This window comes from Helicoverpa armigera, chromosome 3 (genome assembly GCF_030705265.1).
Source record: "Helicoverpa armigera isolate CAAS_96S chromosome 3, ASM3070526v1, whole genome shotgun sequence".
In the NCBI taxonomy this organism is placed as follows: Eukaryota; Metazoa; Arthropoda; class Insecta; order Lepidoptera; family Noctuidae; genus Helicoverpa; species Helicoverpa armigera.
In genome coordinates this window covers 11,958,859-11,975,347 of record NC_087122.1, presented here as the reverse complement: position 1 = coordinate 11,975,347, position 16,489 = coordinate 11,958,859, and the positions used below count along the sequence as shown (strand labels likewise).

The 16,489-nt window shown below is 37.8% G+C and overlaps 2 protein-coding genes across 4 annotated transcripts; both read right to left on the bottom strand.

The window, feature by feature from the left end:
- Positions 1-5,459: 5,459 nt before the first annotated feature.
- Positions 5,460-6,724, bottom strand: LOC110372946 (chromatin accessibility complex 16kD protein). The gene is made up of 2 exons (XM_049836389.2): positions 6,501-6,724; positions 5,460-6,358 (listed from the first exon to the last, which is right to left on the bottom strand). Exons 1-2 carry the CDS (start codon positions 6,624-6,626, stop codon positions 6,092-6,094), a joined length of 393 nt encoding a protein of 130 aa, XP_049692346.1. The 5' UTR covers positions 6,627-6,724; the 3' UTR covers positions 5,460-6,091.
- A 545-nt stretch (positions 6,725-7,269) lies between these two features.
- On the bottom strand, positions 7,270-10,998 carry LOC110372888 (arginine kinase). Of its 3 annotated transcripts, none has more exons than XM_021329900.3 (3): positions 10,839-10,998; positions 8,628-8,806; positions 7,270-8,384 (listed from the first exon to the last, which is right to left on the bottom strand). In XM_021329900.3, the coding sequence occupies exons 2-3, from the start codon at positions 8,791-8,793 to the stop codon at positions 7,483-7,485; spliced, it is 1,068 nt and encodes a 355-aa protein (XP_021185575.1). In that variant the 5' UTR covers positions 8,794-8,806; positions 10,839-10,998; the 3' UTR covers positions 7,270-7,482. The 3 variants fall into 3 exon arrangements, with proteins under 3 accessions (XP_021185575.1, XP_021185574.1, XP_021185573.1); XM_021329899.3 differs by lacking the exon at positions 10,839-10,998 and adding an exon at positions 10,271-10,592; XM_021329898.3 differs by lacking the exon at positions 10,839-10,998 and adding an exon at positions 9,252-9,571.
- Positions 10,999-16,489: the final 5,491 nt, after the last annotated feature.

The window sequence follows — 16,489 nt, the reverse complement described above, 5'->3', positions numbered from 1 at the left end:
GTTATCGAACCTTTTTTTTTCAGGAGTCATGATGAATTTAACGAAGGTCGATGACTTGCATTCTTTCAGGATGATATTTCTGCTTCTGTATTTTTTATCGATGACGTTTTAAGTTTACTCAATAATTGCAGAATGATCGAGCATAATATTAGGTACGTAGTGACGCATACATTTTTTATAAGTAGGTATGCAAGTTTGCCCATGGCCCTGAACGCGCAGACCTAAAAGTTCACTAAACCATGCTACATGCACCCACTTTTTTCATATTCAAACTGGTTTATTGGCATTTTTGCAGGATAATGTCATTTTTTCAAGGTTTTGTTCGGCTTTTTGTTGATTCTTAAAGGCATGTACTTTCGTTGTTTGTTCCTGCATAAGTGCGACGTATTCAACCGGTTATGTACTTAAGTAAATCAAGGATATTTCCTTCTTTCTTATTACCATTTTTTCCAGCGTGTATTCTGTTTGAGTTCACTTCACTAGAGCAATCTGTAACTTCTAAATAAATATTAGCTGCCCTCTGCCCTTTCAGACTGCCTACAATTAAGCGCTGTAAGGTTTCATCTGCATTCCTTGTGGAAAGAAAGAAGTTATAAAGTTAAAAATACGCTCTATATATTTTGCTGTCCATTGCTTTCCTTTGTATCAAGTACTAGCTTCTGCCAGCGGTTTCACCCGCATCCCGTGGGAACCTCTGCAAGAACCCGGATAAAAAGTAGCCTATAGCCTTCCTCAAGAAATGGGCTATCTAATACCGAAAGAATTGTTCAAATCGGACCAGTAGTTCCTGAGATTAGCGCGTTCAAACAAACAAACAAACAAACAAACTCTTCAGCTTTATAATATTAGTATAGATTTATACGTGAAAATAAATACCGAGTGCTTCTAGTAATTTCTTAATAACGTTTGCCGCTCGATGTGTTTCGTGACAATTACAAAGTGCATCCATCGTTTCATGTTTGTCGCTAATTTGTGCGTCATTATCTTTTCACAGCCACTGCGTTTAGACAGTTGATACCTAAGTGTTTCTTCATCACTTTAATTAACCTGTAATTTGTATGTACCTACTAAGAATTTTACTTATGTACCCACTTGTTTGTGTATGGTAAAGACACGAAGGGAATTATTTCTGAATTTATTTCACGTAGCTGAGAGAGCTCTTCCTACTCAATGCTTTGAAAGAGCGATATATAATTTATATTTATGGTAGGTAAATAGATGAAACATTTTAAATAGAAAGCTGTTAATTAATAATTTCATACATTTTGAACTTCCACCTCCATTTTGAATTGCATAGTGCATTAACAACAAACTGTCAAGCATTCACGTTCATTGACACCGAATCATACCTACTTAGTTACACAACCTCGTAGAAACAAACAAATAAAAAAAAGTAAACCACAGTTCTAATTTTGAATCGAGACAAAACAATCAAGGAGGCCTTGCAATAAAGGTCAAACTTTCATCTTAGTCGTTAGATGCAAGTAGGTTCCTATGTGTTGCGACTAATTGCAGTTTGCTAATACAACAAACCTTAGGTCCCAAGGCAAGGCAAGTATTTCGGCCATAACTTTTTTTTTCATAATTATAATATCCCCACAAATCCCCAAGATATAGGTACATGGTTCATAATTTTTCGTGAAACCGGAGCCTACATAGAACAGATGAAAAATTATTTTCAATGTCAATACAACTGGCTTGAGGTTAAAATGTGGTCAATCTTCATTGCCTTATTAGACCTGTAAATTGGAGCAACCTTTGTAAGTGCCATGCTCAAAGTCAGGTGACCTAAGGCCTGAGTGGCCACACGTAAGATTGCTTCCATATTATCCAACAAAGGTCATTAACGCTTCAACAAGCATAAGATGACGAAAGGAGTTTGTACCACGACCATAGAGTTTCATAACAAAAGCATATACCTACCTAATACTCAAACACTTTACTTAACTGTGCCTACATGATTTTTTCTTAATTGCTTAACTTTTTAAACATATTATTTATGACGGAATGAAATCTTGACCCCAATGAGTACATAGAAGTAAATATAATAAAATTCAAGTCATCGGGATTTACTCGAAGAAAGACTTGCAATATTTTTTTTACTCATTACACGTACAAAATGCAGCATAAAACAGGATAACGGTTCAAAAAGTGGGTTAACTAACTAAATGCTTCAGTTAATTTTACGCTAAATTATTATAATGAGAACCGTGTGTATTTTTTTATATTTCGAAATTGATATTTTATGTTAATTTAGCCTTTTTAGTATAGTTTGAGTATGAAACTGTTATTTTGTTTCCAAAAGCTAAAAGAGTTGCCATTTATTATTTATTCCACCTATAAAATTACAGGTACCAGCATCTCCTAGATGCGCTTAGTTGAAAAAACCAGATAAATAAACCAGAAGGTTACTAAAACCAGGTGTCGGCCAGAAGACCATAGAAATCGCTGCTAAATATCGTAGAGAGTGGAAAACCTTCTTCTGTTTCCCTATTTATTTATTTAATACTTTTTGCACAATGTACAGAGACGGACTTAACGCCTGAGGCGTTCTCTACCAGTCAACCGCTACGGTGGTGGTGAAATAGACGTGGTAGGTACATTAGGTACTGTTTGGAATTTAATGCAAGAAAAAAGTGTATAAACAAATAAAATTATCATATTCGTCAACAGATTAGGAGATAATAAACAGACATGTTATTTTAGGGCGCCGGCGACCTAAACTAACTATCTGCACATTAAGATACCGCAATTTAAATAAGCAAATAGGTATGTACATAAATCAGAAACTTGCGTAATTGTGTCTCTAAATATAAATTATAAAAGTTAGCAGATCTATTAATTAAAAGGTGAACAGACACAGACGATTAATTTTGAAAATTTTGAACTTCGTATTCTCTAAAATTGAGTGTCGCTTGAGTATTCCTCGAATAGTCCACAAAATTAGCTAGCACACAATATTTATTTATTCATACATTTCCAATGTAGGTGTGCACCTAATACAATATAATTACGATACAACTGTGCAAATTACAGAGTGGTGATTGATGGTGCAGCTTGTCAACCGCAGGACTCAGACGGAGCATATTATCTAGGATTATAGAAAATATGAGGACATGGCATTTGGACAGAATCCTCATTTGTGTTAAAAATTACGTTACCTAATGAAAATGATGCTATATACTATGAATAAACTTCAACAGTCATGAGTTTATCGAAAAAAGAAGGAGAAACTAAATACAAATTTATACTTAGGCTAATTAATCAATTGCGTTGGTTAGGTTAGATTTTCACAAATAATAGTGTTTATGGATCTACAGCTTAAGACTATAGGCTTACAAACAACTGCAATTTCCAAAACCGTAGGTAAACGCTATATATCGCAGATACCTACTTAGGTTAAATAGAGTTTGATACCGTGGGGTACTGACACAGGATCATCAGTCCATAAACTAATCCACAGTCAGCGATGTTATCACTAAGTTCACCCATACCCAAAGAAATCTAGTTTGGATCATAGCTTTCTTCTATAATCTGGTACACATGCCTACTTAAATTAACTCATGAATTAGATTCTGCGGTTAAATCCCCCATGCAATGAGATTTGAGATTGTGCGTGCGCACGGCATAAGTTTAATGAATTTGTGTTTGTTGTTGCAACATCGCTAAGTATAACATAGGAATTGTCAACGCTACACATGGGTAGCTGTATGAAGGCTGATGGTAATAACATACATTAGAGTAATACACAATCCTATTGCTAAGGCATCTTTAAATATCTACATAGATAGTTAGGTACGGTATATAGGTAATCTAGGTACCAATGAATGCCTGCCAGAGCTGTGGGTTTATTCGCAAGAGTAACCGCGTCCCTAGTAGGTACACAAAGGGCTCTACAAGAAACAAAGGTGGGTTTTAGTCAGTAGGAAAGTCTGAGACTCCACCAGTCATCTGAAGATTTCCTAACTCAAAATTCATTTGGCGGATCAGTGATTGGGCAGTAAGTAAAGTATCGTCCAAATACGAACAAAAGCACCCTATTTGGTTCAACATAACGAAGACATCGTAAACAAAATAAGTTGGCTAACAACCGGCGTTCAATTAGCCACAGTTCCCATAATTACTTAATACTCATGCATACTTATTTTTAAACACAGAGCTACCGACATAATCCCACAAATGTGCGTGACTAAATACGTCATACATGGTGATTGAACGCAATGTGTGAATTGCCAAAATATTAGGAAGGCAATAGGCATGTAAGCACATACATAGGTAATTATAAAAAGGTCAAATGTATTAGGAAGAAGTCTATATAACCTAGCAGACTCGCACCTCACAGGTTGCCTTGCAGCAATGGCTCACTAAAGCCTACTTCCAATCATACACAGTTGCACAGTTGCTGTTGGCGCTGCCCTCCACCATACAGACTGTAGATCACGAATCCGTTTTACAACCTAAGTACTTAACTCATCATTTTTTTATTCGCTCACCTATACTAATATGATTAAGAAACATTGTTTTGTTTGTTTCTTTATACCCTGAAGACTCTGAAAATATCGGTTTAAAACTACTAGACCGGTTTGAAAAATTATTTCATCGTTGGAAAGCTATTCTATTCTATACTATTCCCAAGTAACACAGGCTATCTACATTTTATTCCGGAATGGGCAGTCGTTCCCACGGGACGCAAGTGAAACCACGGGAAAACGGCTAGTCCCAAATAAAGAACATGAATCTTCTCGGCAGTTCACAAAAAAAAATATCTGAAGCATCCTCGCGAAAAGGATTTGGATCATCATGAATTTATAAACAGTTGTTGAAGGGCTGTCATGCTCTATACAGGCTTGGCTCCTAGGTACAACGTGAACATTAACACGAAGCTACTAACAACTGTCAACTGTTAAATTAAACAGACCTTCGCCTTGCATAGGCAGGAATTTGAGGTCGTGCAGCTTACCATGTAGATACCATAGAGTGAACAATAACTATACCTACACGAGCCGATAATAAAAATATGATTTACTAAGCAAAATGTACTTAAAAACTGGGCAAAGCTATGAGGACAGCAATAATTCATTCATTCATTCTTTCTCTTCCGTGGGATAGCAGTGCGGTTTAATTAAAATTTAGTGGAATACTAGTTGCTGTGCTGCCATCTGTACGTCTACAAAAGTAGCTTTTCTGGAATGGTGAACATTCAGTTGAAGCTAGTTCCAAACAAAACCGCTAGATGGCATATCTTCCACTTTTAGTATAGAAACATACGATGAGATTGGAAGCCAACCCCAACATAGTGCCAACATAGTTGGGAAACGGCTCGGGAGATGATGATATAAGTGGGTCTTATTTAGGAATAAAAGTACTTTGGTTATTAATTTATTAAACTAGGTGTAAAGTTAAGAAATGAAATTGTAATGGTAATCCAGCTGAAGTGTAAAGTAGCGAAATAAAAAATATTTTTGTTTGGTCAAACTGAATAATAAAACTGACCAACTTTATTTTGAATTGTTGCAAAAATGTGACAATCACAGAATTATTTCATTTAAGTTGCGAACAGATATCACAAGCTGTAAAATATTGGTTTACAATTAAATGTTCCAAGGCACCAGAATTCATTATCTTGATTGTCAGAGCCATTCATTCATTCACATAATATTAGATACTTTATTAAAGAGAATTTATTAACTATTCTTTAATATCATAACAAATAGTCTCTTCCATTTGTCAACATTTAATGTACATTATTTAATGTTTCTTGTACTTGAATCATCATAATCCGCAATAAGTTATAGACATGAGCATTTGCCATCGCTGCATGCTAAAACTGATGAATGAAGGTTGCAGCCTGTAACACAGTATACCATATCACTAACTTAGGACTATCAACATACCATCAGTTGCACAAAAATCCCTTAAAATTAAAACTTCATCAAATCTACTGCTATGTCGTTGACAAAGAAAGAGTCAGAAATAGATTTAAAGAAGCTTCAATTTAATGGATCTTTGTGCACCCGACGGAGAGCCCATTAAATATAATGAAACAAACCACAAAATTAAATCTAAAATATCCTAATAACTACAGTTTTTGTCAGTCTTGTTCATTATTACTGGAGCTCTCTCCACTAGATTCCTCTTCACTGGATTCCTCGCTTGATTCATCAGATCCACCGCCTTTCGCTGCCTTTTTAGCCATAAGTTCTTTGAACTGTCTAACAGTAATCTTCCTAGGCATAATCTCCCTCAGAAAGTCTAGCGTATCATCTTCCTGAACGACCTCCGCAATGTGTTTATACTCTAGTAACGAGTTCTTACTGTTTTTGAATGCTCTTTTAGCCAAATCTGTGACAAACATTTCCTGGAATGCATAAGGCGCACATTTAATTTGATTACAGTGTTGTTAGGCAAGAATAAGACGGTTTTCACTTATTAAATGGCCAGGGAAAAGCTATTGTTTACAGACAATAGGTTATAAAAGCGGCAAAACATACAATACTCACGGTCACTTTCGTTACTAAATACAGAGGTTCAGCCCCTACTGCTTCGACGTCGGGCGAACTTTTCATTATTGTTTTCACTCTAGATAAAGGTAAATGCAAATCTTTTTCGCCTTTTGGAGTAGCCATCGTTTTATTTTCAACTTTTAATTCAAAACTGATCAGAATTCTAATAACAAGTTCAAACTTCAAGCAGACGTTTTATGACGTTTTGTGATGTGTTGCCATAAAAAATTAGACGTACATACTATCTACTTATAAAAGTATTTATTATAGCGAAATGGAATCGAGTTTTTTTTTTATGAAAAGGAAATATAATGAGTGAGGTAGCAACAAAAATGCGCTCACTAATGCGCGTTACCTAGACCAAGAGATACAAAACCACTCAATTTTGAATATCGAAGCTTCTTGCACGTACATCTTGATACTTATTTTCACTAGTCAAGCAGCAGAATATATCATTATTATAGTTATAATTTCAAATTTCAATCGCATGCTAATACCGATAAGCAAGATAGTTATTATAAATTATGTTGAGACACCTAGAATTTACCACCGACATTAAAATTATTTTAACAATTGGCAACATTGGAATATCTATTTACCTTTTTCCGGTACCAACAAAAAAGCTTTAAGTTTGATATTTATAAATAAGTTGTTATAGTTCTCTGTAGTTAACTTTATTTTGTAATGTGTATTCCTATTTGTTTGATGTGAGTGTGTATTGTAATTATGTGGATATAATATGGTAGGTAGAAATAAATAGACAATATTGGTCTTAACGCTAGCTGTCTTTATTTTCCATTTCCTTATAGAAAATACTTTTACGAAAAACAGTATATAGGGCCGCTTGCGTGGCCGGCCACACTCGCGGGGCGCTGACTAGTGCCGTCTGCCGGCCCAACCAATCCGACTTCCAATGAATTCTTACGTGAAAACGATAAATAATACAAAAAATACTGATAACGCGAGATCGTTAACCGATTTACAGCGACTTCTCAATTTTGATCAGTTCAGCGATGCCATCGTGCATCTCCTTGACGGCGTCGTACTCGGTGAGACCCATGCGCCTCTTGTTGGAGATGTCGTAGACGCCGCCCTCAGCCTCGGTGTGCTCGCCGCGGGTTCCGCGCACCTGCAGGTGGTACTTGGATGCGATCTCCTCCAGCTTGGCCTTGTCGGCAGCCAGCTTGGGCAGCTTGATGTGCACGGAAGCACGCACGGTGGTTCCCAAGTTGGTGGGGCAGAAAGTCAGGAAACCAAGCCTGTCATCGTGGGAGAAGGGAATGCGCTTCTCAATGTCGTTGACAGCGGTCACCAACCTCTTGTACACCTGCTTCAGGTCACCACCCATCTGCATGGAGATGAGACGGAGATGGTCCTCCTCATTGCACCAGACCAAGAAGGTCTTGTTCTCATTGTGGTAGATACCACGGCCAGTGGGCCAGAAGCGGCAAGCGTTGGCAGCCTGCAAGAAGCGGTCACCCTCCTTGAACAGGAAGTGGTCATCGATGAGCTGCTGCTGGGTTTCCTTGGACATGCCAGTCAAGGGGTAGAAGGTACCCTTGAGTTCGCCCTCAAGTCCGGAGAGGGTGGAGGAGACCTTCTCTTCCATCTCCTTGTACTGGGCCTCGGTCAGGCAGGGGTTGAAGGGGTAGCCCTCCATGGAGCGGCCGCAGCGCACACGGGTGGAGACGACGAACTCGCCAGCAGGGTCCAGGTTGCCGAGGGTCTCCACATCACCCCAGTTCTTGGCGGGGTGCTTGTCGGTTTTCTTGAAACCATTGTGGTAGTCCTCGATGATGGGGTCGAAGAGGTCGGCGAACACTGTGTACGCCTCGGCATCAGGGGCGTAGATTCCGACACCAGAGTCCAAGTTCTCAACACCTAGAAAAAGATTACGTAACCGTATTAGAGTCCGTAAAAATTATACATAATTCCTTAATAAGTTATAGAGGGATTTCGGTTATCGAATTTTACGTAACTACTTATGAAAACTTAATGCTATTATCAATGTTGCATTCAATCAGATATAGGTTTCCAAGTTATCTATTGTCGTAAAGTGCTTACGTGTCTCACTCGTAAGTACATAATCTTAATGCATGATATCATGTGTCAAAGTCTACTCACCAGACTGGATGCAATCCAAGAGGGTGGAGCCGAAGGAGGTCTTCTTGTTCTTAAGAGCGTCGAACACCTCCTTGGTGAGGTACTTCTTCAGCAGTGACTTGGAGTCAGAGGCCTGGAGCTTGCTGAAACCAGCCTCCAACTTTTCGATTGTTGCGGCGTCCACCATTGCTGCGGCTTTTCTGCAAGACACAAACATCAAATATAAATATCACATCTCATTGACGCAAGTACATGAGAAAATAAAGATTCTAACGCTTTCAACGCTGCGCATGTTGCCCTAGTACACATTTTGATAAGTTTTATTGAAAACACTACTTTATTAATAATTAATTTTAATTTGAAAGACGACACCGTAAACCGTGGCCAACTACAACCGCAATTTTTTTAAATGTGAAAGAAATAGTGACGTACCCATCGACTGTAGAATCGAGCGGTAGAAGTGTAAACCTATGTTTAAACATCCAAAAAGTTTTAAATCGAGATTTAATAAATCATGAGGGGCAGGAGGAGGATATTATCTATTTCACTTTACATTATTACTTTATCATATAATATAAGTATTAACAACACGGAAAACACAATTACGAAATAAATCAAAATGTTATTTTTACAAATATTACGAACCGCCTGATGAGGTAATACGCGAGAACGGCGCCACCGCAAACCACCACAGGGATTGTGACTTTCAGTTTATAATTCATATTGGTAGAATTTACTAAAGCCACTGTACGATCAAAAAGGGGGTAGCAACTACTGGTACTGGAGATGAAACGCGGACTGGACCGGGTTGAGGATTGTTTTTGACCGAACACACCCAAGGATACACTCAGTTTTGTGGTGGAATTACGTAATTTAGCTAGAGGTCGCCTTGACCGACACGCGCAAGTCGAACGGATGTGTCAGCTCACTGCGCACCGGTTCTTCTTCGTCGCGCGCAGCCGTACCTCCCACTCGCGACCAACGAACGAACGTGTTATCGCGAGTTTCTTGTTACTTTGCATTCATTTCTATTCGAGAAGGTAATGCAATAATTAAACATCGTCAGATTACGGAATCCACTTATCGTTCCATGAATTACACCTATCGTGATATTGGATATGAGTCGATATGATAACACGATGATGATGATATGTATGTACCTACTAAGGAAAAAAGATAGAGGGTACCTATTTTACACGTAGGTAGTTAATGGTAAATTAAGTATGCCTAAGTCACTTTTCGCACCAAAAACACCTGATAAATCAAAGAACTTGTCAATTCAAATTAAATACAATTCACAATAATAAAATGCAATTATGAACACGAATTCGGGACATTATTTCAAAGCAATATGTGATTTGCGGGATTGAAAACATAATCCTTTTGTATCCTAAAGAACATTTTGTAGCTAGCAGGCAGGAGTTCAGACTGCCGGTCAACCCGGAAACGCCATAATTTTTACATCCCGTGCAAGTTCAATGTCCGACGGTAACATTGCAAAAATTAATCATGTCTAAAGAATTTTTAGAGGTATCGGTGCCCATATTTAGAACATTACATTGCAAATTACAGCACAGAAAGAATGATTTGAGGACAATATATTGGTTGTAAATCATAACTTGGCAGCGGGCACCGGAGATAATGCCGGCCGGAGTAATACGCACCCGTCGGCATCGTCAGCCGGTTTGTTTTCCTTGTTTTCTTTCGTTGCACAGCCACCCATTTTCACAAATACTATTTATTAACTAGACGCTAAAACATGCACTAAATCACTAAAACTACTGCAAATAAATAAAAGAAACGGAGGATACTAAATGCAATGATGGAATGATATTTTGTCCAAATGAATGTATCGGAGCCGGGAGTGGCGAGGGCGAGGGGTGGCCCGATCGATGCGCGACACGCAGCACGCACGCGGCCTTACGCTTCCCGCCCTTCGGGAACAGCTTTAAAACTTTTCGGAGGGAAAGTTCCCCCGGTTTATGCTACCGGTTACCTGCGCGACTTTTATTTGAATGCAATTCCAACTTCTTCAAACAAGTGCGATATCATCTTATCGGTGAAATTGTACACTTAACGTTATCGAAGCACATCTTGAATTGGGATTTAGTTATCACACTATATGCAAGGAACATTTCTACAGTTCAGGAGCGGCGGTGGTGTGGTTCGGCGACGCGGACTAAGGAAACTTTACGTCGTCGGTAGATTAATATTTAAATGACCACCGCTTACCTTGCGCTTGTACAACCGTCAGAGTCGACTGCGAGGTGCAGAATGGTCCGTGCGGGTTCGAGCGGAGCGTTAAGCCCGCGGCAGCGTCCCGCGCCCCCCCTTCCCTGTCAACCTTGGCCTTGGTGATGCTTGCCTGGCCCGCAGATCGCGAGCCAGTTTAGCTTCTAGTCGTGATTTGGACTATTATCATTACAATCGTCATTTAATCTTATCAAACACTAAGGATCAATTAGTTAGTCATCTGTTAATCCTATGCCTTGGCAAATATAACATCTGTTAACTTTATGAATATTTTTCTCTATAAAAGTTTTGACAAATTCCGGTGGGTTAGTCAGCCATTTAAAATCTTATAATCAAGAAGTAGTTGGTTTGAGTAAAATAAATCATAATATCAGCAGGTAAGTAAGCCAATTCTCTAAATTCAAGTATAGGTAGGTACCACCAAAATTGGCTCCTAATACCTAGGTGCTTATTTACCTGCTTAATTTTTACCATACATCGTCAGAACTGTTAGTTAGTTTACAAATTATCTAGACAAAATTAGCAAACTTTTTGTCTGATAATGCAGCCAAACATAGCACTTTTATGACGATTTCAATAAAAGCTGAAAATTATTGTTTATTTGTTCGATATAAATTAAAATAATATTTGAGAATCAATTTAATTTGTCATACCTACTTTCCAACAGATCTCAATTACTAATTGTCAAAAATAATAAATGTAATCATAATCATAATCGATCGATTGTGTTTTTCTTCGTGACGCACTATTAGCTATCAACGATTGGTTAGGTGCGTTTAAAATTAGAACGTTGCTACTTCTTTTCGTGTCTGGATCGAGTCCAACACTTCAACGTTAGCGATCTCGGCGATGCCAATGTCAAGTTTGTTATTTTTCACTTTCGTTGCATAACTTTGGCGTCGAGAGTGTATTACAATCTATTTATTAAGTAATTAAGAGTATTTTTATTATAATGAATGCTTTGGGTTACCTATTGAAAGTAAATATTAAGAGAATTTCGTAAAAACAAAACCGAGGGGTTGATTACCATAACCTTCTTGAATCATGTTGGCCTTCGCCTCGTCCTTGGTCCTTGACCTAGAGATTAGAATCAGGGTAGCGAGTACGCTCGATCGGTTCACCTACATTCAAGGAAACCATAAAACTCCCTCGGCTCAAGGTGAAGTCATTTATCGTAAGTACAACGAACTGTTTGATCGATGATACACTCCTAAATATTTGATTAGATTAATGTTAAGGTTCTCAGTCTATTTTAGTTTCGTTCGCAGGTAGCTGTAGGTATTTTACCTATGTTTTTTTTAAATGGTCTAGGATTAGTGGTTTAAATTAAGAATATTGATCGATCGACGAAAAGGTAGGGGTTCACTCAGAAATAAGAAGCAAACGTAGGTAAATATGTAGGTATGGGTACCTAGGTTCTTTGGTGATGTGTCATTAATTATTACGAAGTAAGAACCTACCTATCTAGGTATATGAGTAGGAATGTTTTTGTGCCTTATCTTGCTGTTTACGCCCTGAGAACAACGGCATAATTTATTGTGTGTGATAGCTGTCAAGTCAAAGGAAGTCGACATCACTATTAATTAAATAAATTATGACTTTGCTTTTGTTTTCTTTTTTTTTATGAGTAAGAAAGGGGCGAGCCCTTGATCACAGATTCAAAATAGCCTTGATGTAGAGTAGACTCGCATTAGGCCTAGGGCTGCCATCCGTCCGGGTTTCCCCGGATTTGTCCTCGTTTGGAGGCCGTCCGGGGACCGTCCGGGCGGGGTTTTAAGAAGTGTCCGGGGAAAACCCGGACACTTTTCATGTAAGAAAGCACCTCTTTGAATTTAAGTATATGTTTATAGTAAATGAATTACAAATTAGGTATTATTTTGTTTCAAAAAATCGTACTAGTTCGGTGAAAAAATGCGATTTACGCCAAATGTCCGGGTTTTTTTAATGTTTGTCCGGGTTTGGCGAAATTCAAGATGGCAGCCCTAATTAGGCCGGATTGCTTTGGAACATAGTTTTGGAACTAAGACGTAACAACAAACAACAAGTCAACTAAACAATAAAGTATTTTGCATAACTACAGCACAAATAGAATTGTTAATCTCAAAAATGAAGTTCAAGGCTGTATCTGAATACTGTCAATCGCCACTATTAAAAAAAAGCGAAGTTTCCAGAAAGCCTTGGCAATGACTGCGGAAAGCGGCCTTGTCTTTGGTTCAAGTGTATTTTAATCTGTTCGACGAAAGCTATGCGTTATATTTATTTTAAATACCAAGGTTTTTCGTAATGATGATCGTTATTTTACTGATGAAAGATGTGTTAGGTACAAAATGAATAATTATGGGTAAAAGTGTGCGGGCTTTATTCAAAGTTAGTAGGTAAGCTCTTTAACCAGGATGTGTATGTAATAGGTAGACTAGGTAAAAAGTAGATCAATATACCTATGTAGGAGCATACGACTACCTACCTAAATGCTATACCTACCTACATAATAAAAAATAGCGTGCAAAACAATTTACATGACGTTAATTTTTGACCAGCTGTTTTCCTACTAAACTAGAGACGTCATACCTACATACGGAAAAAGCCAAGTATTTCCCAGGTGTATTTTTATCGACACTTCATACCAACAAATGTAGGGCTTCAACATTATCCAGCTTTAGGTATATCGAACCTACATATTGTCTATACTAATTCTATAAAAAGGAAAAAAATATCTTTTTGTTTGTAATGGATAAACTGAAAAACTACTCGACCGATTTAAAAAATTCTTTCACCATTAGAAAGCTAAATTATCTGCGAGTAACATAGGCTATATTTTATCCCGGTAGGACCTGTATTTCCCGATAAAACGCTAGTAGCGAAATTTTTTTTTTACTGCAGAATATAAGGCAGCCTGGTGAACAGCCCTGACCTACTTTAAAGAGAAATGTTTAAGTACTAGGGAGCCAGCAGCTGTAGCTCTCAGTGAGACGAGGAGGGCCCAATTAGCTCAAGGTTCCTTTTAGAAGCTGCGGATAAGTTCGTCTTGAGTTGTCAGAGGGTTAGGGCTGGAAGGTTCAAAGAGAATGCTACTTATTTACCCTTAGTCTTGATGATAACCGTTTTTTTTTTCATTTGAGAAATAATCAGTGTCTTAAGTTGCTAGTTAAAGCAGTAGGTATAGTCTATTCTGTTATCTGTGGTACCAACAGCAGGACAGACATAAATAGTAGGTATGCTATAAATAATAAATTATCTGATCTGATTACTTACTCAGAGAACATTTACCTACATACTGAGGTACGTAGATATAGATATATACATACCTATTGTAACTACCTTTACCTTAGCCTAGTTAAGGAGGTGTCACAGGATTTATAAGCCTTTCACAATACATCCATTGTTTCTATTTTATTTGATTAGATAATATTACCTACTTTTATGTCAAGTTTACAGCTTGTGTGATATCAACATGCTGGTCATGTTCTAATTTACGTGAATAAGTTAATTTCATTGATTGAATCGACATGACGATGAATTTCCTAAAATACAAAAATCATGAGCATGAGGTTAGCAGAATATAAGTTCAAAGTGTTAAAAGTCTTAACTATACCTAAGCGATCCTAATTATTGTCCTAAATCTGATCTTCGTTTAAAAACAGTCACAATAAAGTTCCATTAAAACATTTAGAAATGTCTAGGTAGGTACTGACGATGACGTTCCATTAGGCTGCCGGTAGTTTTATGATCTAATCTGTTTACAGTCTACACATGCTGTCGATCGCATCAGGTACATTTGAACTAAGAACATGTGACTTTAATAAACGTCTGTTGATCTCATCATGTCTAGTTGTATTGACGACGTTCCTGCTGCTGTCCACTGTCATTTTATACCATATTATTTTACAAGGAAGAAACTGGTTAAGCTAGGGGAATAATAAACTGTGTTAAAGTCGTAGCAACGATTTTTTCTACTTTTCAATGCCAGTCTCAATTTTGGGGCCATGTTTTACGCTGTCCTGTTCTTCAACGGATCCCAGCGAAATGCTTTCAAACCATCAGAAAATTAGAATAAACATGTAATAAAAGTTTGAGATATCGAAATTAGGGATACCATTGGGTACGATCCACTTAAGGAACAATTCTCACTATAACGTCACTAAAAATAGGAAACGAATTTTTCTACATTCCCATGAAACGCACCATGAAGTGACCGTGAAACTCGAAAACGTCCATTTACCAAGCAATTATTCCATATTACTACATTCTTCCGTACCCCGTTCCCGTCTTCCGAGTCCTTTTCCCGTCATTGCGTAATGGTCATGGGTCGACCTTGCCCTATTTTCGTCATGGTCGGCCAATGTCAGTGTCGAGTCCAAGACCGTGGTTCGTGTTTTTGACGCGTGACGTCATAGACAGATGTTTTGTTTACTCGCTAATTTCAGACGCTAAGGTGGTAACAGGTTTTTTGGTCAGATGTTATATAGCGAGTTTTTACATAGAAGTTTTTAAGATTTATGTGTATCTAATTCGCAACTGAATCTATACGTTGTCATATGTCTCTTGGTGCAAATGCGTCAGAAATCAGGTCGGTGGACGTATAAAAAAAATATGAAAATATTTAGTGAAGTAGGTATTCGTACCTTTGAACTTTTGTCAATAAACACAGAATTAGGAATTAGCTTTTTGTTTGAATAGAAACGTAGGCAGCTGAAAATTACTACGCATTTTTCATTGTTTGACTTTTATATCGTATGAAAAGTTTACGGTGTTTACGATTCTCCGTTTTATACCTATCTATTGTGGTATTGGACGTTGTAAAAAGCTCACTAAGGCGTGGACAATAGAAGGTGCCACGTAGATATTATTAGTACCTTCTACCATGTAAATAGTTCAGATTTTTGAAATTAAATACCTTTCTATGTAAAAGCTTCAAGATCCCTCAGTAACAATGTTTGAAATGAGTTCGAAGACTCTAGCTCTGTGTCCGGCTGTGACCATTTCTGTGACTCAAGCCAAAATTGACTCAATTATTTTATGGGATTTTCCGAAATCTGTTACACCCTGCTGGCTTTACGTAAGTGCTTACCACGAAGCCTTACAAAGTAATCTCTAGTCTAGACTACTTAGATTATAATATTAAGTGTTTCTGTCCACAAGGACGATAGAATTATCGTCTGAATGAACTCAAACAGCACGTAATGGGGAAGCCATAATAATTATGCAAAATGTTCGTAAAGTCGTTCAATTCTGTTTACCAGGTTTTACATGCATAGCCAAACGATTAGATTTGACCTAGTTATGTTGTACTAAATGACACACTATTATTATTATAGTCAGAGTTTGGTGACTAATTCATAACTTTGTGACTTAAGACTATAAAGATCATCAGGTGCCTGATTGGCTTGTGCAGTCTTTTTACCAGAATCAGGCAAGCGTGCTCCATCTTCAGCAATAACGTCGTTGACCATAAGGTGAGATAGGGGTAAAACCATGGCCCATGTTTGTCTACTATTCCATTCTATTTCAGTCCAAAAAGCCACCATCTCCGTCTCCATTCGACGCAACGTGATCCCATCTTCCAGAAAGTTCCAAACAACAAACCACTTAGAAAATATTCCATTACATGAAATCGTTTAGCAACGGGAAAT

Coding starts and splice junctions, on each gene's coding strand:
- LOC110372946 (XM_049836389.2), bottom strand. CDS start 6,626: ATGGCTACTCCAAAAGGCGAAAAAGATTTGCATTTACCTTTATCTAGA. Junction 6,359..6,500: donor ATTTAGTAACGAAAGTGACC/GTGAGTATTGTA, acceptor TATGCATTCCAG/GAAATGTTTGTCACAGATTT.
- LOC110372888 (XM_021329898.3), bottom strand. CDS start 9,328: ATGAATTATAAACTGAAAGTCACAATCCCTGTGGTGGTTTGCGGTGGC. Junction 8,807..9,251: donor GCGTATTACCTCATCAGGCG/GTTCGTAATATT, acceptor TGTGTCTTGCAG/AAAAGCCGCAGCAATGGTGG. Junction 8,385..8,627: donor CTTGGATTGCATCCAGTCTG/GTGAGTAGACTT, acceptor ATCTTTTTCTAG/GTGTTGAGAACTTGGACTCT.